At 36.9% G+C, this 24,591-nt stretch overlaps 1 protein-coding gene across 3 annotated transcripts; it reads left to right on the top strand.

Annotated features, from left to right (window-relative positions):
* Positions 1–297: 297 nt before the first annotated feature.
* Positions 298–7,082, top strand: LOC109211812 (glutathione S-transferase 2-like). Of its 3 annotated transcripts, XM_019375394.1 has the most exons (11): positions 302–652; positions 771–868; positions 1,005–1,104; positions 1,229–1,285; positions 2,881–2,966; positions 3,085–3,156; positions 3,655–3,708; positions 3,802–3,877; positions 5,064–5,125; positions 5,532–5,591; positions 6,742–7,082. In XM_019375394.1, the coding sequence occupies exons 2-11, from the start codon at positions 848–850 to the stop codon at positions 6,838–6,840; spliced, it is 687 nt and encodes a 228-aa protein (XP_019230939.1). In that variant the 5' UTR covers positions 302–652; positions 771–847; the 3' UTR covers positions 6,841–7,082. The 3 variants fall into 3 exon arrangements, with proteins under 3 accessions (XP_019230938.1, XP_019230937.1, XP_019230939.1); XM_019375393.1 differs by having other exon boundaries at positions 298–868; positions 1,008–1,104; XM_019375392.1 differs by having other exon boundaries at positions 301–868.
* The last annotated feature ends 17,509 nt before the right edge of the window (positions 7,083–24,591 follow it).

Below are 24,591 nucleotides of genomic sequence, written 5' to 3' on the forward strand. Positions count from 1 at the left end.
TCACATCTATTCTTTGATATCGGATAGGCTCCACCATTTGCCACTAGCAGCTTTTGTAGTTACAAGATTCTAAGCAAACTATAGCCTGACTATAATGAAGTAGTTGTTATCCAATTTAACCCCTAATAATTGAGGTACTTAAAAATTCTATTGATGATAATTCAAGTAAGTTCTTTAATTTATGTGATCAACTAATGTAGAAGCATACTTTAAGTCCTTGTGGATTAGTAGGAGTATATTTTCAACCTATCTTTAATTTTTTTTTGTTAGGTAACTTATCAAAAGGAAGTGGCAAGCCGTTGGATATATTAGCAAATCTAAATGAGTTACCTGGTTTTCCGCCTTATGAAGAAATCAACAAAAAGACCAAATATCTTATGGTCAAGCCCTTTTTTAGCAAGTCACTTGGGATTGATAGCCCTTGGCAACAATAATATAGAGACAACCCTATGAAATTCTTCTCTTTGTTGTTTCTTTTAATTGTTTTGATTGCGATCCATAAATTTAATTTGCAATATTTATCTCTCTCCGCTCTCTTTTTTTCTTTGGATCGATTGCGCGGATAGTTATACTAATTATACTAAATAAAACATCCTCGCCTTTTATTAATTTAGATCTACAGCAGAGAACTGAAACAGTAAATTTGACTAAAGTGAGTAGAGCAATGAAGATTAATCCACCAATATTTTTGCAAATTAACAGATATTATCTTAAATTAGTCAAAGGTGATAATTTTCCGAGGTACTTTTTTCAAAGATGGTTTGGTGCAGATTTTTCTCACACTGAAACTCCAACTACCAAATCCAATATTGATGCTTCATCAGCTGTTCCCATTTCATCTTCATCCATGGAATCCAGTTACTCCCAGGTACAATTTCTTTCTCCCTCTTTTCACACACACCCACCAAAAACACATAGTTGAAAGGAGCAAATTTTATGTTGAACAAGAAACTGAAGGCATAACTTTTTATATAGTAAATTCAAATTTCAATGAATTTTGGCAGAAGATGGCTGCTGATTCAACATGGGTTTCAAAGATTATATTGTATTCTTTCTGGCAAAGTTCATGTTCTTGGAGAGTTCGCTTTGCCTTAAACCTCAAAGGTCTATTCTTGGCTATTTCCCTCCTACTAAGATACAATTTTAATGTACTAGTTTCTTTTCTTGGTTTTTCAACTGAGGAACTGTTTGACTGCTAACTTTGTGTTTTAGTTTATGGGGTGCTCAGGACTTGCTTATGAATATAGAGCAGTCAACATTGACAAAGGAGAACAGTTTACTTCAGGTATTATGTTTGACTTTTTGCTAGTCATTTTATTGAATTGCTTGGTCAGAAGTACCAAAGGCTTATCTTGAAATGCAATATTATGTTGATAAAAGAAAATGTAGTTAATGAATACCAAGAAAGCTCATTCCTTGTGGTGCGCCCGCAATGTCTCAGCAGATGCTTACATCGCGCCTGAATATTGGCTTATCTTTCTCCTGTGATAATTAGTTATTATGTGCTTAACTAGATATAAAGATAGTAGCAGCTGCCATATTGTTACAATAAGCACATCAGATGTGATTGATGGTTCAATGTCATGGTTCTTCCTAGTCCCTTTAGGTGGAGCTTTTGATTACTTATAAACAAAAAACTTATAGCTCTTGATTTTAATAGCGATGAACATAAGTTGCAACCATTTCAATAAAGAATATGAATAAGCTGTTTGACTTAATTTTTTAATGATTACAAAAAAAAAAGCGGGTTGACTATAACACTAGCTTGTGTGGATTATACCTCATGATTTTTATAGTGATGGGCAGAACTAGCAGCTATTTCCCTGAAGGGTAAGAATAAGAGCCCGTTTATTTCCCCGAAGGGTAAGAATAAGTTGTTTGGCTGTTTCTGATCAGTCACACTGATCAGAAGAACAAAAAAAATCTCATTGTCTGTGGGTTCTACCACCCCAGGAACCTTCATGAGGCTACCATATCTGTCTGAAGTTCTTTATTTTGCCGGTACCAATAAGATTCATCTTCCCCATTTTTATCCACAGGGTATCCTTTTCTCAGCATATCTTTCAAATTTATCTTAAAATAGCAGCTGCTTTTTAGGTCCTGATATCTAGTTTTTGTAGCTCAACCCTACCCTCCTTTCCAAGACAGCAAAGAAATGTCCAATTGACCTTTCTCTGATATGACTAATATTACCCCTCTCTACGGCGATATATGCCCATCTAACCACACACTTCCTTTGGTAAGGATGCTGGGCCAGTATCCTAGATTCCTTATATGCGAAGAAATATCCTTTCAATAAATTAATAACTTCCAGTACGAGTTAGCTCTCTGTTTTCCGGTGCCTGATTCTTCGTGTAATATAAGATCTTTTTTAAGTTAAAGGATCAGGGCATCCAATAAGTAACAGGAAGTCTTACAATGTGAAATCCGTAAATATTATGTAATTAGGTAGCCTCGGTTTGATTAAGCATAGGTATATATGCGCAAGCTCTTGCCGTGTTTGGATAGTAGAAAGAATCAAAGTAGACAAACTTAATCCAGAAAAAGTATTGGAGACGAAGCATAGAAGCATCTACTTAATTACATTAGAGGACATTCTCTCTTGATTGAGCTATGGAAAGCTAGTTTCTACTTCAGATTTCTACTGCTTAAGATTGTGATACCAGCTTCTGCTATCCAGTTATGAGTAATGTGAAAAAGTTCTGTTCCATTTATTTTTGCCCTAACGTGACCATAAACACAATCTTCTGTAGCAGTCAGTGATTCACTAGCGCAGTTTCTGAACTTGTGCAACGCTTCCAGAATAGAATATTGGTGGTATCTGCATTATCTTTTTGTTGCACCATTATATCTGGCTAATATCATAAGCATAATTTGCAGAGTTTGAGAAGTTAAATCCTCTTCATTATGTTCCTGTATTGGTTGATGGCGATGTGGTCATTTCGGACTCCTATGCAATTTTACTAGTAGGTTCTTTTATGTGTGAATAAGATCTTTTAAGCTCATGCATTCTTCTTTGATTCCTAACCCTGGCACCATCACAAATGATTCAGGTGTATGCTAATCTCTTTTCTGTTTGGCTAGTATTTAGAAGAGAAGTATTATCAGAGACCCCTGTTGCCAGTTGAACCTCAATTAAGAGCTCTCAATCTTCAGGTTAGATCCAAGTGTCTGTGGATCCTTCAGTCAGAAGTCCTCAAAGGGCATTATGAACTAATCAGGAAAAAACGTTCTTAAAGGGCATTTTGAAGAAAACATTTTAGAAATAAAAATGAGCTTATCGTGTTGCATGTGTTTGCTTATTATCTTGAATCCATAAGGGCAAGGTAAGGAAGGGGAACCTTGGCGTAACTGGTAAAGTTGCTGCCATGTGACCAGGAGGTCACGGGTTCGAACCGTGGAAACAGCCTCCTGTAGAAATGCAGGGTAAGGTTGCGTACAAGACCCTTGTGGTCTGGCCCTTTCCCAGATCCCGCGCATAGCGGGAGCTTAGTGCACCGGGCTGCCCATAAGGGCAAGATATCTTGAAGAAGGGAGATATATATTTTCTCCAGATTTAAGGTTGATGAACATTGACTTGTGGGCAATTTGTTCTCAGCAGCAAAGTTGGTTAAGACTAGGATAAAAACTGTGCACGCCTTCTTTTCTCTGCAGGCAGCAAGTATTGTCAGCTCTAGTATGCAGCCACTTCATATGTTGTCAGTGCTGGTATTCTCTGGCTCCAGCAGTTCCTTTCTGTGCTATGAGTTGCCGAGGAGGTTGTTTTGTCAGGGCAAATAATAGTTGTCATTCATTTTTCAGAGATACATGGAGGAAAGGGTTGGTCCCGAAGAGAAACAATCTTGGGCAAAATTTCACATACAAAAAGGTTTTAGTGGTAAGTTTCTTTGGAATTTCCCCTTGATTCTCTTGATATAAGTATGTTATTTGCTTTTTTCCTAACCGTCTTCTAACATTTATCCGCTATATCGCTATAGCTTCAGGGAACTATATCATTCCTTCCTCCATACTCAAAACATACTTATAGCAAGAGAATCTAGGGGAAATTCCTTGAGGCTTTATCAAGGATTTCATTGAACTATCACGTCCTTGCTGAAGTTTAAAATTTTGAAACTAACGTCATTTTCTTAAAAAAGAAAGGTAAAAATGGGAAATTAAGTAAAGCCGAGCAGGCTATCCTTACTTGTGTATCCATTGCAGGAAAGGCGCTCCTGTGGATTAAGTTGTAAGCATGTTCTATTTCCCATACCCATTTAGCCCACATGAAGAAAACAGAAGTCGCCAATAAAGCCTTCAAGTTAATTTTGATGCTTGAGCTTTGAGTTATTCTGGTACATAAGAATTTTCATCGTTGTAATATTTCAAAAAAAGAATGTTCATCGTACTGACTGAAAAAGAATGTTCATCATTGTTCTTTTTTAAAAAAAAAGAATGTTTATCATCTGGAGTCTCTTGTTCCAATTTGTTTCACATAGTTTCACTGGATTGGTTATAAGGAGTTAGTTTGATTTGCATATTTTATATGTAGCGGGGTAGTTTTGGCTTGTAAATAGAGCTTGTATAATAGGGAAAGTATCAAATGAGTTGGATTTCAATTTCTATATTACTCATTGAGTTATTAAAACTTGATTCCCTGTAACTTTTTGAATATGGTTAGTTGTACATATGCTTCAAAAAATTTGGATATCCAATTGAACATTTATTGGGTTAATTTTCATAAAAAGTATCACAGGGATCGGGATAGAGGTAATATTCTTCTTAATTGGTGACGAATTTGTTTTTTCATGAGTCAAAGGAGAAAGTTAGTTCTGAATTGGATAACAGAAGGATCTCTTTCAGCCTAACAGTGTTCAATATGCCCATTTGCTTAAGCTTCTGGTGTTTAGACAAGATGATTCTCTTTTGCTATAGATCATGATCCTTTTTCCTGTAGGTTCTAGGATAAGAATGTGGCAACTAGGCCTCCTCGTGTTGTCTGATGTAGGGGATTTTGTTTCCTTCTGTAGTCTTCTTCATCCTATTGTTTAATTGGTTCTGAAGAAATTACTTCTTTTTCGGAGCAGCTCTTGAAAAATTGCTCACAGGATCTGCTGAAAAGTATGCTACAGGAAAAGAAGTATATATGGTATGTTCTCAACACTTCTATGCTTGCTTGATAACATTGCTCTATTGTGAAGCTGAATTCATTGAGCTTCTATAAATGAATTGGAAAGTAGTAGAGGTAATATTTCCAGTTGTGAAGTGATGTTTTCGTTTTTTATGATGATAACATAGTTTTGTGTGCATACACAGAAACTGGAAATCCTCGTCTGGTGCATCATTTAGATGAACTTTGTAGTTTGGATCTAGAAAATTTTATTGTGGGTTGACTATTTTCCTGAGTATGGTTGTTGCTTCTCTCAAATAAAGGAGATCAGGGTATTATTTTGTTTCAATGAAAACAGCAATCACAACAACAGTTAAAACAATAACCTTGATTATATTATTCCTAAATGATCTTGGAGCTGATATTACACGGTGGAAAATTGCAGGCTGATGTGTTTTTGGCGCCTCAAATTGCAGTGGCTACTAAAAGATTTAACATTGACATGGTAAGTTTTGGTGGGTGTTTTTGTGAATACGGTGACAACTAAAATTGCTATTAAATGGATATGGGTCATTTTTTTGGCTGCAAAATGACTACCCATTACTTGTTTAAACTCTATTAGTTCTTTTCTATCACGGGTTCAAACCATGGAAACAGCCCCTTGCAGAAATGCAAGGTAAGACTGCATAGACCCTTGTGGTCCGGCCCTTCCCCGGACCCTGTGCATAGCGGGAGCTTAGTACACCGGGCTGCCCCTATGCATTGGATTTCAGTGCAAACAAACTTCATTGTCCTTAGCTGCAAGAGAGCCAAGTTAATCAAACTCTAAAGCTCCAACTTGCTTAGCCCTATTATACTGGCCATACCCGGCTGGACTAGTTTGATACACATGCTCGAGTTTGAGATTGAACTCTGGCCGATTAATTCCATGGTTGAGCTTGGCACAGCTTATTTGTCTAAACAACCAAGCTTGAGCTCGTTCGTGAACTTAGTTGACATGAAGATTGGCTCCGAATCATTTTTTGTCTGCGTGAGCCACCCTTATCCTATTCGTTTGAGTACAGCTAACACTCATCTGACTTTCTGTTTGTTTGTAATAAGTGAGCCGAGTTTGAGATTTATACGGGTGGATATCGAGCTTATGAGATGGGTTGAGTCGAGTTCTGTTATCTTGAAATACTACTATTTTCATGTAAATAAGATTCTTGGCAATGGTGTCTTTGGTATGACGTAAATCGTTTTCATGAAATATTCTCCTTATATCCAATGAATTACCAAAAACTAAGCAACTTCTGTTTGTTGTGGAGAACATTTCACATCACACTTAACGTGGATCATGCTTTTTTTCCTGGGGATATATACTGTCCAGTCATTGAATCTAACAATGTCTTCTTCAATTTTCTTGTCCACTCACTCCCCTCTCCTCACCCTCCCCTCAACCTTCCAAGAAAACAAACAAAACAAAACTTAAAATACTCAATCAGCAGGTGGTTTAATGAACATATCTACCAAAACTTACTTGCATTTTCTATCATTTTAATGAGCATATCTACCAACACATAATTGTAGTTTTATTTGCAGTCTTTCTTTTTGGAATAGAACTTCTAGTATTCTGTGATTTGATTTGAAATGCACCTTACGTCGTCTATGTGCAGTCCCAGTTTCCCACTTTAACAAGGATATATGATTCCTGTAAGGCGTTGCCAGAATTCCAAGCTTCTTCACCGGAGCGACAGCCTGATGCTGCCCTGTAAGCTATGCATAATACTGAGTTGCAAGAATATTGAAGTCTGCTAAATGTGATGAAGTTATAAGCAAAATGTAAAACCTTAACTTGTGTTTGGTATGATGTAAAAATATTTTCATACTATGTTTTGGTTGAACATCTTTTGAAAGAAAAGATTGTTGACGAATCTTGAAATATGAAAGTCACTAATCACATTGTTTTGTGATGTATAAGAAATTCAATTAAAATCAGGGATTTGTTATTGTAGAATTTTTTTTTTCAGGTAGACTTTTGAATCAACGTGGGTCTCTTTTGATGAACGAACACCAACAATGTATAATTGGTAGATTTGACTGCCACCTCCTATTTGAGTAAGGAATGAATATCGGCAGGGGAAGAGTTAGAGTGCCGAGAGCGGTTCGGTCTAACTCAGTAGCTTTGGTTCGAACCTTGTATTTGTCTTAAAAAGTTTATTGAAATATGTATAAATTAGGGATTTTTTCATTCCTATACACTATTTGAAACTTTATTACCATTAATCTCCATGTTTAGCTAATTACGTGACACAAACAAGTTTTGTTTACCAAATATATACAATCCACCTTAAAAGGCTCTCAATCCATTATTTGTGGTTTCAATCAAGGGATTTAATTATACCTTCTTCCTTTTTTTCTCTCCCCTTTCCCCTTTTCTCTCGAGTAAAGTTTTTCAATTATTTTTCTGTTGTTGATTTTAAAATTAATTTTTATTTTCGAAAACCATTTTTACAAATACGAAGCAAACTCCACGTAATTAATAGCGCTGAATGCTGATAATGGAGATTAAAAAAAGAAACAAGAACATAAGATGTAAAAATTCAATTAAGGGCCATTGAAGATGATGTTTCACTGAGAACATGAATCTTTGCCAAATCATGGATTATTGACCTCTGAAATAGCAGTTTTTTCTCCCTCTAGTTAGTTGATCTTTGTTTCTATTCTCTTAAGTAACTTTGATTGAAGCTAAGTTCACACTCTGTTTCTTATAATCACTTGAAGACGTGTGGGTAAATTAGTTTAATCACAGTTGCCGTATTGGTTCTTCTCTGCTACTATGTTTCTCGGAGGAAGAAGGTGCATAAAGGTGTGTGCAGCAGAGCTAATTTCACAGTGTTGTATAACATTACAATGTAACAAAATGTTTTAAACTCGCGATGGAGTCATGGTAATTGCATACTTTTAAAATGTAAAAGTATAATATATACATAATAATTATATATTATATAACTTATCTACAACTTTCATACATTATTCTACCTAGTTATATACAACTACAATATCATACCACGTAAATACAATTTTTATACAATATGTCTTTTGTATATTTTGTATCTGATTTATACGTAGTAAAAACAAATTTCATACAACTAATTATATATTGTACAACTTATTTACAACTTATCCACAACTTTCACACATTATTTCTACCCAGTTATATACAACTACAATATCATACAATTTAAATATAATTTTTATACAATATGTCTTTTGTATATTTTGTATCTGATTTATACATAGTAAAAACAAATTTCATACAACTAATTATATATTATACAACTTATCCACAACTTTCACACATTATTTCTACCCAGTTATTTACAATTACAATATCATACAACTTAAATATAATTTTTATACAATATTGTTCAACTTTCATACAATATTGCCGCCGTTAGGTGTGTATATATATACACACCTTCAATTCCTGCAAACTGTAGATGTAATTTTTTTTCCCCTCCTTCTATCTCCCGAATGTTAAAACTAAAAGCAAATGAAAATTTTGACCGAACAGATCTTTATTTGTTCTATTTGGGCAACATTAGTGCTATTAATCCTTATAAATATTAAGTTTTTACGGTAAAGAGTGAGTTATCTTTTTAATTTATATATTTTAAAAATTACAACACATCACACATCTCTTAAAGTAAAATATTTATAAAATTATTTGACTTTCTAAGAGGTTTTTGTGTCACATAAAAGTAAAGTAAATAAGTAATTATGATGCTGCTTAAGGAAATTTGCCGCCGTTATTATTCGGGTGCATACTGGATAACCTGTTTACTGTATAATAGTTCGTAAAGATTACATAAACATAAACATAAACAAACCCAGTATGTTCCCACCAGGTGGGGTCTGGGGAGGGTAGTCTGTACGCAGACCTTACCCCTACCTAACAGGTAAAGAGACTGTTTCCAAAAGACCCTTGGCTCAGGAAGGGTAATGAGAAGAAGTGGATAGCAAGAAATGAAGAAAGAGGGAAGAGAAAAGGAAAAGGGAGAATAAATGACAAGTAGTACCAAATACTAGCAACAAGGAATACAATATCTGAGGCGAAAAAAAATCATATAACGTAATAAAAATCTAAGATTATGAAGGGGCATGCGTGCTACTAAGACTATCGGTGAGCAACTAAAAATTACCCACTAACCTTCTACATTAATCCTCGACCTCCGCACCCTCCTATCAACAGTCATGTCCTCAGTAAGCTGAAGCAGCGCCATGTCCTGTCTAATCACCTCTCCCCAGTACTACTTAGGCCTACCTCGACCTCTTCTCAAACTCGTCATGGCCAACCTCTCACACCTCCTAACAGGTATCAATGCTTGCTCTCTTAACATGTCCGAACCATCTCAGCCTCGACTCCCGCATCTTGTCCTCCACGGAAGCTACTCCCACTCTGTCTCGAATAACTTCATTCTTAATCTTATCTCTCATGGTACATCCACACATCCATCTCAACATCCCCATCTCTGCTACTTTCATCTTCTACACGTGGGAGTTTTTGACTGGCCAACACTCAGCCCCATACAGCATAGCCGGTCGAACCACCACTCTATAAAGCTTGCCCTTAAGTCTTGGCGGCACGTTCTTATCACATAAAACACTGGAAGCGAGCCTCCACTTCATCCATCCCACTCCGATGCGATGTGCGAAATCTTCGTCAATCTCCCCGTTACCTTGGATAATAGACCCGAGATACTTAAAACTCGCTCCCTTGGGGATAACTTGAGCATCAAGCTTTACCTCTATGTCTGCTTCATGGGTCCCGTCACAGAATTTGCACTCCGAGTATTCTGTTTTGTTTCTACTCAATTTGAAACCTTTAGACTCCAAGGTCTGTCTACAAACCTCCAACCTCGCGTTAACTCCGCTTCGCGTCTCGTCAATCAACACAATATCATCAGCAAATAGCATGCACCAAGGCACCTCCCCTTAAATGCGTCGCGACAGTACATCCATCGCCAGGGCAAATAAAAACGGGCTAAGAGCCGATTTTATTGCGCCCCTTGAATGAATAGTTCGTAAAGATTGCCGCCTTATTTATTGTTATGAGTATAAATGCCCTTGTCATTTCTCCTATTCAGTCATCCCCATCAAGCCAGACAAATAAGTTGCCTCTATTTATGAATTCCAAGTGCTACAACACCTCTGTACACGTTGAAATCCTTTGACATCTGTTTATAGTCCAAATTGAGAAACTCACATGCACTTTTAGACCTTTAACTAGAGAATCTTGAGATTTTTTCTTGTACATCCAATAGGCACGAACCACCTAAGTAAAGATCTATATATTATATATGTTGAAGATGCCTGTATATTGTATATAGTTGACGAACGTTAAAAAATATATATTTGCATTAAATATGAAACCACATTCATAAAGAAGTTGTGAAAAATGCGTCTCTACAGAAAGAGTTGGGATAGAAGATAAAGAAATGGGCAGGGCTGAGCTAGCATTCTGGCTACGGGTTTGGCGAACCAGTAGATTTGGTTCTAACTCTTTATTTATCTTGAAAAATTTATTAAGGCAGGAATAAGGAAAGGAAAAGGAAAGAAGGCTGCGGCAGAAAATAAGGAAAGGAAATAAGAAGAAGAAGCTAGCTAGGGTAAAAACAAGAGTATATTCTCTGAATTGATTCCTCTAAAGCAGGAATTACAATATATATAGATAGGGTGAGTGAGGTACAATAGCCTCCTAGCACCCGTACTCCTGCATTTGGTCAGTTGGACCTTTCGTAAATAAGACAAGGAAAATTACAGAGCTAATGTGTAATAACTATAAGTTGAAATTTAAAACTAAGTGGACTAAAGTAATAATTTCTCAAACTTCTTTCCAGCTCCTATTTTAACTAACTTAACCGCTCCGTACTCCTCCGCAAGCACGAGGACTACTGCCTTAAGCTACTCGTATCAGATCCCCCTTGTCAAAATCTTCCTTGTCCTCAAGGAAGGAAAGATGGAAATCTTGTTCTCAAAGAATGATACTCCTCCCAAGTTGCTTGCTCAGGTGCTCCCACTGTACGAGTACCTGAGCAATGGCTTTGTTCCCTTTTTGCACCAGGCGTCTGTCTAGAATTTGTTGGGGTTGAGGGCAATAGGGGCTGGCAATATCAATGACTGGGGGGTGTGAAATCTTTTCAGGTAGTTTGTGGCAAGGTTTGAGCTGGGAGACATGGAATGTAGGATGGAGGAGGAGTTGAGAGGGTAAGGATAGTTTATAGGCTACATTTCCAATTTTTTGGAGGATTTGGTATGGCCCATAGTATTTGGCTGAGAGTTTGGAGAAATGAGAACCTGACATACTGAGCTATCTATAAGGTTGAATCTTGAGGTACACCCAGTCGCCTATTTTGAATTGTCTGTCAGACCTGTGTTTGTTAGCCTGTGAAGTCATCCTTTGTTGAGCTCTGTGGAGCTGGTGTTTCAGCAGTTGGTATTTGAACTCTCTAGTGAGTAAGTAGGCTTCTGTCGACTTCTTCCATGACTGAATCTCCAACAATGTAAGGTAAGTGGAGTGGGGGAGGCTGCCCATACAAAGCTTCATAGGGTGTGGTTTAGATTGATGAGTGAAATGTGGTATTGTACCACCACTCAGCAGCTGCCAAATATGAGAACCAATCCTTCTGGGAATCAGCACAGAAACACCTAAGATAGGTCTCTGGGCATCTATTTATAACTTCTGTTTGTCCATCTGACTGAGGATGATAGGCTGTAGAGGTACTGAGTGTGACACCATGCATAGAAAACAGCTCTTGCCATAGTTTGCTAGTAAATATAGGGTCTCTGTCACTGACTATATCTTCTGGCATACCATGTAGTTTGAACACATTCTCCATGAATAATTTGGCAATGTCACTAGCTGAGTAGGGAAGTGACACTCCAATAAAATGTGCATATTTGGTGAGCCTGTCAACAACCACCCAAATAACAGACTTCCCATGAGACTTTGGTAACCCCTCAATGAAATCCATACTAATACTACTCCAAGCCAGTGAAGGTAACTTGAGAGGTTGGAGTAACCCTGGGGAGGGTGTGGTCTCATACTTGCTTCTTTGGCATGTATCACACTGTTTGACATGATTTTGGACATCTTCTCTCAAGCCCTTCCAATAGAACAGTGCAGATAACCTTCTGTAGGTATGGTCTATACCTGAGTGCCCCCCATAAAGGGAGTTGTGCCACAACTGGATGATGTTCTTCCTGAGCTGCTCATCAGGCCCTACTACCAGTTTCCCATTCCTTCTGAGTTGATCATGAGTAAAGGAATAGCCATGATTCTCAGCATCCCCTAGCTTGAGTGTAGCAATAAGGTTAGTGAGATCAGTGTCTAGAACCCAACTTTGCATAATAAGACTTAACAGATCAGTTTTGACAGTGGATAATGTCAAAGCAGCCAACTCCACCAATGGTAATCTTGACAGTGCATCTGCAACCCTATTCTCCTTCCCTTTCCTGTATTCAATAGTAAAGTCATACTGCATGAGCTTAGTGATCCATTTAAGCTGAGAACCTGTGTGCAACTTCTGCTCCAAGAGAAACTTAAGTGCCTTTTGCTCTGTTTTGACTGTGAAGGGCCTCTCTGTCAAATACTGAGCCCACTTGGTAACTGCCATTACCAAAGCTAGGAGTTCTTTATCATACACAGATAGGGATTGGTGCTGAGGAGACAATCCTTTGCTTAAATAAGCAATTGGCTGCCCATTTTGCATGAGGACAACCCCTATTCCCATGCTACATGCATCAGTCTCTACCACAAAGGGGGCTGAAAAATTTGGTAGGGTCAGTACATGTGCAGAAGTTAAGGCTTCCTTCAGCTTGTTGATAGCATCAGTTGCCTTGGAGGACCACTGGAAGTTGTCCTTCTTGAGCAAGTCAGTCAAAGGTTTGCTTATAACCCCATAACTTTTGATGAACCTCCTATAGTAACCTGTTAAACCTAGGAAACCTCTTAATTGCTTGAGGTTAGCAGGTTGGGGCCAGGATTGCACAGCTGCTATCTTCTTAGGATCAGTGGCAACTCCTGCAGCTGATATGTAGTGCCCTAAGCATTCAATCCTATCAGCAGCAAAGACACACTTACTCCTCTTAGCAAAGAGTTGGTGTTGCACCAGTAGATCAAAGGTGGTCCTGAGGTGTTGGACATGGTCCTCCAAATTTTTACTGAATACTAAGATATCATCAAAGAAAAGCAGTTTGAATTTCCTTAGATAAGCCTTGAATATATGGTTCATCAATCCCTGAAAGCTTGAAGGGGCATTAGTTAAGCCAAAGGGCATAACTAGGTATTCATAATGCCCAGAATGAGTTCTGAAGGCTGTTTTATGAATGTCTGCAGGTGTCATCCTGATTTGATGGTACCCAGCCCTTAAATCTATCTTAGAATAGATCCTTGAGCCTCCTAACTCATCCAGTAACTCCTCAATGATGGGTATGGGGAACTTATCTTTGATAGTCAGTTTGTTCAATACCCTATAGTCCACACATAACCTCCAAGAGCCATCCTTCTTGCTTACTAAGACCACAGGGGATGCATAAGAGCTGGAGCTGTACTGAATTGTACCTTGGTTTAGCATTTCTTGGGTCATTTTTTCGATCACATCCTTTTGAATAGGTGAGTATCTGTATGGTCTAGAGTTTACTGGTAGACTACCTTCCACTAGAGCAATGTGGTGATCAAACACTCCTCTTGAGGGAGGCAGTTAGGTGGGTTCAACAAATAACTCACTATATCCCTCCAATAGCATTTGTATCTCCAAGGGTGTTTCCTCTTGCTTGGAATCAGACTCATCCTCACTGCTTCCTTCTGGACAGACTCTAATCATAAACAGTTGAGCAGAAGTGGCTGTGATCTTATTGAGGGCCTTAGCATTCATAGTCTTGAATGTAGGGTGGATTCCCTGCAAGGTGACTGACTTCCTTTGGTACATGAATTGCCCATAGCTTTGCAAAATTAATGTGAATATCCCCCCAGCTTACTTAGCCATTTTACTCCTAAGACCACATCACAACTCCCAATGGGAAGGACCAAGAAATCATCTGAAAATACCACACCTTGCATTAGCCATGTAAATCCCTTGCTACCCTTGACTGATTGTATCACTCTCCCATCTGCCACTGAGACATCTTGGGGATTCATCTGGTAAACCTTACATCCAAGCCTTTTTGCTGTATACTCATTTATAAAGTTATGGGTGGAACCACTATCAATCAAGACATTGATTGGTTTTTGCTCAGTGAACCCTTGGATCCTCAGAGTCTTATAGCCTCTAGAGCCATTCAGAGCTTCCAATGAAATCTCACAGTTTTCAATGGGTTCTTCTTCTTCTACTATCTCCTGTATTTTAGTGGCTTCCTCTAAGGCTGATTCCTCTACCTCATTCAATTGCTCTTCTTCAATTTCCAATGAATATAACTATCTTTTCCTTACACTTGTGCCCTGGTGTGAACTTTTCATCACAGAAGAAGCAAATTCCATTTGCCCTTTTTTCATCCATCTCAGCTGGTGTAAGCCTCCTTCTTCTATTGTTGTCAAAGTTAACCACCACAGGCTTCTTATAAGGAGTTTGATTTCCTTTAAACATGCCCCCACCTGTTGGTGCAGCAGGTGTCCTATATGCAGCTGAGGCAGTACATGCTCCTTGGATAGCCTTGGCTTGGGCAGCAAAGCTGGCCTCCTGCAGCCTGGCCAAGTAATAGGCTTGAGGAAGGCTGGTAGGATTGCTCACCTTAACAGCATGACTGAGCTCAGGTTTCAAATTATTCAGGAAAATACTGATAGCATGTTCTGTGGATAGGTTGATCCTAGTCATCACACTCACAAAGGCCTTCTGATAGTCCTTAACAGATCCTGTGTGCTTGATGTTCATTAGCTCAGTCATAGGGTCAGAATATTCAGCTCCAAAACTGTCACAAAGAGCCCACAAGTATTCATCCCAAGTAGGTAAAGTCATAGAGCCTCTACTCCTCATATACCCTAGGTGCCACTGTAATGCATCACCCTCAAAATGCAGAGAAACTAATTTCATCTTTTGCTGGATGGTAACTCCACTTTAGTGTCATCCCCATTGAACTTTGGGAACTCCACTTTAGTGTATTTAGTATAAGGAATATTAGGTAAAGGTATTGTTGGATTGTTTGGTGTTTGGGGGTGATTTTGTGAGTTGACATTGTACTGGTACTGAGGAGGGTTTGGTGCATAATTGGTCTGGTGATACAAGGGAGGTGGCATTTGTGTGGCTTGGGTGTGATAAGGGGAAGGGTACTGTGTGGCTTGGGGGTAATGAAGGTAAGAAGGCAAGGCTCCCATAGGTGAGCCTTGGTTCCAGTTCATCATGGGTTGGTAAAACCTTCCATTAAGGGGTGGATTTGGGAAGTTTTGTGGCTGAGGATTAGTAGTTCTAGGGTAAGGGGAAGGTAGTTTTTGGGAAACATAAGGCTGGGGTTGAGAGTGTTGTATGAGGGGAGTGTTTACCATGACTGAACGAAGGGAATGTGGTTGTGGCTGACCCTGAGTTGTAGCTGTAGGTACTGGCTGTGCCATTGGAAGTGTAGAAGAGGAAACATTACTGACTGGAGGATTGATAGCAACTGGCCTAGGGTTCTGAGTAGTGACAATAACAGGGGGCGGGAGGACAGCCATAGCTGTGGTGTTTGGGTTGCTAGTGCTAGGTGTAGCTAGATCTCCAAAATCAAAAGGCCTGTCACTAGGAGAATAGAGCTCACCTTCACCCAGCAGCGACTTCTTGTCCCTCTCAGGACTTTTTCCTCCATGAATGACCTCGTTAAGGACCTCTCTCAGCTCATTCAGTGACTCTTCTTGCTGTTTGCTGCTTTGTTCTTGAGCAGCTTCCAGCTGCTCCTGTCGAGCTGCATAACCAGACATCTCTGTGGATATCTTGTGCAGTGCATCCATGACCTCGTTCATTTCATTAGCCATAACCACAGAGCCAAGAAATTGCTCTGATACCACTGATCCGATTGAGCAATGAGACAGTAAAAGAAGAAAAGGAAAGAAGGCTGCTGCAGAAAATAAGGAAAGGAAATAAGAAGAAGAAGCTAGCTAGGGTAAAAATAAGAGTATATTCTCTGAATTGATTCCTCTAAAGCAGGAATTACAATATATATAGATAGGGTGAGTGAGGTACAATAGCCTCCTAGCACCCGTACTCCTGCATTTGGTCAGTTGGACCTTTCGTAAATAAGACAAGGAAAATTACAGGGCTAATGTGTAATAACTATAAGTTGAAATTTAAAACTAAGTGGACCAAAGTAATAATTTCTCAAACTTCTTTCCAGCTCCTATTTTAACTAACTTAACCGCTCCGTACTCCTCCGCAAGCACGAGGTACTACTGCCTTAAGCTACTCGTATCAGTCTAGCTCTAAGGCTGTTTATTTATTTGTGAAGTATTATCGGCAGACTTTTATTATGTTAATATTGATGATTTTCTTCATGTCATGCCTATGATCTATTCTACAGAAAAATTATTGATGGATCTAATATATATGTTTTGTTCGCGCATCTCACGCCATTCTTTCTTGGCTATTATAGGGAGGATAGCCTCCTTGGTTTTCAAAAGGCAACAGTTAATATCTAGGTAAGTTTTTTACTTCTTTTTCGTGTTTGATTCAATCCTTCCGTTCTAAATATGTTTGATATCTTCCTTCTTTCTCCTTGGTCATCGGAAATTTTCTATACCAAAAATTATGCTTAAAGATAAATTAAATCTTAACATTATAATTTTGAATTCAGTTAAAATTTTCTTTACTAGTTCCTTAATTTCTTTAGTTAAACTATGGAGGAAATCGGAATATAATGACTTTTAAAAGAAGATATCTTTATACTAGAACAAATATAAAATAAATTCTCTTCATCCTTTGAAATCTTTATTAAGCTTAGCTAAATCAGATCAATAGTGATATTTTTAAGAATTTACTCTTTTTCCTATGATACTTATTTTGTAACTATTTCGGTAATTTCTTTAAGTCATGTTTAACCAAAAAAAAAAAAAAAAATTCTTTAAGTCATGTACTTCATGTGTGGGGTATATAATTTTTATTGATTGCCGGTAAACACGTGCAACGCACGTGCTCCAAAATTAGTATACCAGAAAAAACTAAGCTTCCGTTTGGCCATAGATTTTGGCAATTTTTTTTCAAATTTTTTTTGAAAACATTGTTTGTTCATAGATTAATGATCTATTTTTGAAAATTTCTGAAATTATTTTTCAAGTTCCCAAAATCTAGTTTAGGGTAGTTTTTGGGTGAAACTTGTTCTCCCACTCACAAAACTTCAAATTTTTTTCAAATAAAATGCATGTCCAAAGATAATTTCAACTTTCAAAAAGTATTTTTCAAAACTACTTCAAAAAATATTTTTTCAAGTTTCAACCAAATTTATGTCCAAACGCTAGCTAAGAGGAAAGCTAAAAGGCGGAGTAATAATTAGCAGCAAAAACAGACGTGGGAAGTGATTTGATTAACTATCGCTACAGTCTGAGTGGTTCCACCATTTGTTTTAGCCAAATATTTGACCTAATAAATAGATTGTTACATCATTTAATGGATTAAAAGTGCTTCTTTTTCCAAAAAATGGGAAGTGCATATGTTGGAGATTAGTCGGCGTTTGGACATAAGATTTGTGAAATTTCGAAAAAAAATAATTTCTTTAAAGTAAAAATAGTATTTAAAAATTAGAGTTGTGTTTGGACATAACTACAATTTGAACTGTTTTGAATTTTTCTGAGTGATTTGAAGCGATTTTTTTTAAAAATCACTTTTTGAAGTATTTCAAGTTTTCGAAATAAGCAATCACAAGAAGTAAAGGTAGAGAAGTAAATGATACATAATGTACAAAGAAAAATATATTTTAAAATTTAAAAAAAAATTTAAAAGTAAAAACAAAATTAAAACATTAAAAAAATAGAAATAAAAAGTTATAAAGAAAATAAATTAAAAGTAAAATAAAAAGAAATGAAATTAAAAAGCAACCTTGTAATTACATAGTGTAATTATCACGAACTCTCACCTCCCCCTTGAGAATTGGAAAGTGTAATTACACCCATCCAATTACACTCAATTCCATGCAAACCAAGTAATTATTTGGCCAAACAAACATATGAAATTGTATAATTACACCCAAATCCAATTCTCAAATGGCTTTCCAAACAGGCTAAGTACATGTGTTAAATGTTAAAGTTTCAAGAAAATACTACGTGTAGGTCTCTCGTCCAAAGGAAGAAAAAATCAAGAAAAGAAACTCATTTCCTCAAATGATTCCTCTTCCATAATTCTGATAGGAACTAGATTAGGGACTATCAGTATTTACGGGTTCGGTCGAACTTAATAATTTTAGTTCAAATGTTATATGTATATTAAAAAATAATTAAAGACTTATAAATTATTAATTTAAAATCCAATGAGTTAAAAAGACTAAAAATTTTAAAACCAAAAACTTCAAATTCTACCTCTGTTTGTTGGGAAATAATTGCATCAGCTGAGACAGTACAGACAGCATTTCCATGCAAGTAAATTCAAGATGCACCATTTTCAATTATGTCTCATTCTTCATAAATATGAGGGGGTCCATATAACTTTCTTTTTCCTTTAAATTGATAGCGAGAACAAATCAGTGGAGACTATTAGGTTGGCAATAATTAGAGCCCTTTCGGCCATGAATATTTTTTTTATGAAATTGGTGTTTGGTCATAACATTTTTAATTTTTACTTGAAAATGAATTTTGGAATTTTTTGAAAATTTGAAAAACTCCAAAAAGCTGTTTTTCAAAATTTTTATTCAGATCACTCACAAAAATTTAAAAACAGTCCAAAATTGTATTCATGTCCAAACACAACTCTAATTTTCAAATATCATTTTACTTGAAAAAGAATTTCACTTTTTAGGAATTTTACAATTATTATGTCCAGCCCACTTAGTTTGCCCCAAAAGTAGAATAAAGTGAAAACTACGGAGTAGTATTTGGAATCCGGAACCCAATTATGGTTCTTTTGGACTCAAAATACCGAAATAGGTGGAAAAAAAATTTGATAACCAAAGTATATAAAATGTGCTTTTGAACCGCGTTTTATCTTAACGTCCGTTTGGGACGTTAAGATAAACGCATTTTAAGCGTTTTATATAAAAAGCCTTTTTACTTTTTTTGATTGAACGTTTATATAAACGTGATTTATTAAAGCTTTTTATATAAAAAACCTTAATAAACCACGTTTTGCCTCTTAAAGACTAGAGTGAGCGGCTTGGATTAAACAATTCAGATGGTTACCTTCCCGGAGAAGAGAAGAGTTGATTTTTTTTTAATTGCAAATTAATAATCAAACGGATTACTACGTGAGAGAATCAAACGGATGAAATTTGGTATGATAAAAAATAAAGTTAATATGACATGAAATTTGACTTCACTTGTTAAGGTAAAACGCGCCAAACGGACGTTAAGGTAAAACGCGGTTCAAATGCACGTTTTATATACTTTGGTCATCAAGTTTTTTTTAATCTATTTCGGTATTTTGAGTCCAAAAGAACCACAATTGGGTTCCGGACTCATAGTATTTGTATATCTTTTTCTTAATAATATGATTTTCGTTTTCATCAGTCTGTTGTTTCCGGGGCCCAGGCTTACTCCCAAGTTAACTACTAAAAATCAAAGAATAGCAATCAAATTAGAAAGTTCTTATTATAAAAACATAAACGAGTTCAAAAGTTCTTATTCTAGAAGCTTATAATTTGATATCATAATAAAATTCTATTATTTCGATTTCTTTGCTGTAATGCTTGAGGACTTGAGAATTTTATTCCATGTTTTTCATCCTTCTTTTAGAAAATAGATAGCTTAGTAATTAGACAAAAAAAAAGAGAATATAAACTACAAGTTTTATTGTTAGAAAAAAATAAAATATTAATATTAGAATGTAAATTAACTATTAGTCACCATCATTTACAAAAAAATTCTATTTTATGAATATCTTATAGTCTTTTACTATAGATAGAATTTTTTACCTTTTCTCGAAAAAAATTTACTTTTTTTCGAAATCAGTGTTTTGGCCATAAAATTTTGAATTTTCACTTGAAGATGAATTTTAGAATTTTTCGAAAATTTGAAAAACTCTTAAAAACAGTTTTTCAAAATTTTCGCTCAGATCACTCACAAGACTTCAAAAACAACCCAAAATTATATTCATGTCCAAACACAACTCTAATTTTTAAACTTGAAAAGAGATTTTACTATTTTTTTTTTGTTGAAATTTTACAATTCTTATGTCGAAATGCCCACTTAATATTTCTTAAAGGAAATTGCCATAAAATTAACATATTAATTTTAAACTAGGGCCCAAAAATTTGGGGCCTAAAGTAGCCGACACTATAGTTAAACTCAAGCCTCATTTATTTCTTTTAAGATTAAGACGTCTAAATCTGAATACACATCCGAATATCAAGATGTGGATTAAGATTAAGATATCTGAATCTGAATACACATTTGAATATTAAGATGTGTAGTAAAATCTGAATACAAAATGATTAAGACTGTTTGTATTTTAACATCTGAATGTACAGAATTTATCTTTATTAGAAAATTACTAAACATAAAACTTAAATAAAATATTAATTAATCTAATATTTTATTAATAAAGTATATATATATATATATGGTAGTTAGTGGCGGTGATGACTAACGATGGTGTTTGTGAATGCTGACTAGAGGCGGTGGTTGGTGGTGGTTTTGGTTGATGGTGGTGGTTCTGGGTAAGTAGCTAGTGATAATTGGTAGTGATGGCGATTATGGTTGAGGATGGTGGTGGTGGGTGGTAATAATTTATAATGGTGGGTGGTGGTGGTGGTGGTTGTGATTGAGGAAGGTGGTGGTAATTTATAATGGTGGCAGTGCCGGCTATGATTTTTGATGGTGATGGGGTGGTTAGTGTTAGTAAACTGTATTTGTAAACTAATTTTGGAAAAGATAGAATAACATATAAACAGAAAATGTAAACGAAACAAAAGTTAAACCGAGCCCACTGAATTCACAGTATTTCCTTAAGGAATTTAATCCCATCCTAGTACCCAAGGTTATGGATTATTTCCTCCAAGGATAGAACGAATTACACACTGGAGTAGTGGTACTTCAAACCCCAGTGTTTCAGCGAACACAAAGTTCGATAGCAAATCACACTTACTATTTCTTTCTTTGAAGGTAAAAGTATGCAAAAGAAAGGAGGAGAACTCAGAAAACATATGGAAATTCTGAGAGAATGGACTTGTATTTATAGCCAATGTTGGGTTGAAAACTGAAGAGGTGCAACTCTTCAGAATCGCTGTTTATGCAAAACGGCCATAGCATAAATGCCATAACATAAATGGCTAATTTATGCAATAATAAACCGGAAATTGAAGAGGAAAATTTAATTTTCAGTTACACAACTGAAAACTGAAAACGGTTGGATTTTAATATTAATATTCTGTTATTAAACGAATATTTAATAACAATTCTGTTAATATTTACTATTAACAAATAAATTTGGTCCAAAAAATTAATCAATCAATCGTTTGACCAAATCCAAATCCGAATCCGAATTCGAATCCGAAGCCGAAGCCGAAGCCGTAGCCGAGTCGAGCGAGCGAGCGAGCGACGGCGACGACGACGCGAGGCTTGCCTTCTTCTCAACTCTTTAAGAGCTAGAAGAAGAGCAATTGCTTATATACTCATCAAAAACCTCTTCCTCTTCCAATATGGGACAATGTCCCTTTGTCAAGGGGGAAAACTTAAAATTTCACTCAAAAATTTCATTTTCCTCCATTTCCCATTCACTCTCTTTTAAGCCATATGAAATGCTTAAAACCCAACAATCCCCCACATGAATGGGGAATGGCTATATCACGGAAATATGCATGAAAAACTGTGTGATCGCAAGCAAGGATTAATTGCATCTGGATAAGTAGGTTTCCCTTTGAACTTTCCGTAGTGAACTTATGTCGGATATACTCGGTCAATCGGTAGATTTGATATCTTTGAACCATCGAACTTTGGTGTATACCTAGACAACCATAAGTCACACAACCAACCCTTAACCGTCTTTAGTTCTCATTGTTGTGTTCGTTTCAGCCATGAATACCGCCTGGTTTCATAAGTGCGTAGAGAACTGGCCTTACAAAATTCTCCTTGAAGCGGCTAACACTTCACACTTACATAGGTGATTCCTAAACGTGTCATCCCGTAGATACACTATTTGATATACCCCATATCAAATTTAGAAATCATTAAAAAATATTAATGCTTTATCCTTGGTACTGAACATTGTCTCATCACGAGAATGGACCAAAATTTTAGTTGACAATGTTGAACCGTCATTAACGACTTTGTTTTGATCTCCTTGAACCTAGATCTTGGGATCTCCAGTCTTCTAGGTAGAGTTACCGCCACAATGACTTGTTCTCGGCCATAGTCTCATTCCTCTTGATGATTACTCAACTACCTCTCTGTCTAGGCCTTTTGTAAGTGGATCCGACACATTATCACTTGACTTTACATAGTCATCGTTATAATTCCTCTAAAGAGTAATTGCCTAACGGTTTTATGTCTTCGTCGTATATGACGAGATTTACCGTTATACATAACGCTCCCAGCCCTTCCAATTGCCGCTTGACTATCACAATGTATGCATATCGGTGCCAACGGTTTGGGCCAAAATGGAATGTCTTCCAAGAAATTCCGGAGCCATTCAGCTTCTTCACCGACTTTATCTAAGGCTATGAATTCAGCCTCAATTGTAAAGCGGGCAATACAAGTTTGTTTGGATGACTTCCAAGATACCGCTCCTCCACCAATAGTGAATACATAGCCACTTGTGGACTTCGAATCAGCTGAACCGGTGATCCAATTTGCATCACCGTATCCCTCAATCACCGCAGGATATTTATTGTAGTGCAAAGCAAAGCCCTGGGTATGTTCTCAATATCCCAAAACTCGTTTCATTGCCATCCAATGAGATTGACCTGGATTGCTCGTGTATTGACTCTATTTACTTATTGCACAAGCTATATCTGGTCGTGTATAATTCATGATGTACATTAAGCATCCCAACACACGAGCATAATCCAATTGTGATATGCTTTGGCCTTTATTCTTTGCTAATGCAAGATTCACATCAATTGGAGTCTTTGCAACTTTAAACCCTAAATGCTTGAACTTTTCAAGTACTGTCTTAATATAATGAGATTGTGACAGTGCCAGACCTTGAGGAGTCTTATGGATTTTAATCCCCAGAATTAAATCAGCAACTCCCAAGTCCTTCATATCAAACTTGCTAGTTAGCATACGCTTAGTAGCATTTATGTTGGCAATGTCATTACTCATCATCAACATATCGTCCACATATAAGCAAACAATGACTATGTGATTTCGAACATTTTTAATGTACACACATTTATCACATTCATTTATCTTAAAACCATTTGACAACATTGTTTGGTCAAATTTCGCATGCCATTGTTTAGGTGCTTGTTTTAGTCCGTAAAGGGACTTATCAAGTCTACATACCTTTTTTTTCTTTATCTGGAACCACAAACCCTTCAGGTTGTTCCATGTAGGTTTCTTCCTCCAAATCTCCATTCAAGAAGGCCGTCTTAACGTCCATTTGATAAATTTCAAGACCATACACTACAGTTAATGCTACTAACATCCGTATAGACGTAATTCTTGTAACTGGAGAGTATGTATCAAAGTAGTCAAGACCTTTGTCGCGCCCCTTTTTTTCCCCCCTCTCGCGAGTAGAAGTCTGGGTTTCGACATTCACGGGGTGTAATGACTCATTTCCTTTTTGAGAATTGGGTATTTGAAGAGTCGCCACCTAACGAATTATGGTGCGTTAGGGCACCTAGAGCGATTAACTCTTGGGTTGGTTTGCATTACCAGAGATTAGGGTAAGGGCTCGAATTAACCTCGAGGGGAAGGTGTTAGGCACCCCTCTTGGTCCACAACTGTGGGTCCCGGCCGAACTTATATTCACACATTAGTCCATAAATAAACAATTGAAGCAAATAATTGCAAGTAGAGCATGTTGGGCATTGTATAAAATAGGAATTTAAATATGTTGTAGAAAAAAAAAGAAAATAGAGTTTCAAGCAAAGAGAATTTGGGGAGAGGGAGGTCCTAGGTTGGTTATCCTATAGGATCACATCAGTACAATGCCCGATAATCACTCCTTAGAAAGGGGCTACGCATGGCATTAGCGCACCGGTCATCATATCCATATCTACCCTTCCCATACCTTTAGTGGTCATGCAAAGCGAGTGTTGGTCAGCGATCTCTATTGCGTGCTGCTACCTGTCCCTTCTTAATGGTCCTGGAGGGAGTTAGGACCTCTACCTATAGGTGGTTCTAGACGTACCCCTAAGGTTTTAAAAGGGCAAAATTCTAAGGTGATAGTCAAAACATGTAGGAATTTAAACATAAT

The sequence above is a fragment of the Nicotiana attenuata genome, unplaced genomic scaffold (assembly GCF_001879085.1).
Source record: "Nicotiana attenuata strain UT unplaced genomic scaffold, NIATTr2, whole genome shotgun sequence".
Taxonomy (NCBI): domain Eukaryota; kingdom Viridiplantae; phylum Streptophyta; class Magnoliopsida; order Solanales; family Solanaceae; genus Nicotiana; species Nicotiana attenuata.

Coding starts and splice junctions, on each gene's coding strand:
- LOC109211812 (XM_019375392.1), top strand. CDS start 665: ATGAAGATTAATCCACCAATATTTTTGCAAATTAACAGATATTATCTT. Junction 1,286..2,880: donor AGGAGAACAGTTTACTTCAG/GTATTATGTTTG, acceptor CATAATTTGCAG/AGTTTGAGAAGTTAAATCCT. Junction 3,878..5,063: donor CATACAAAAAGGTTTTAGTG/GTAAGTTTCTTT, acceptor TTTTCGGAGCAG/CTCTTGAAAAATTGCTCACA.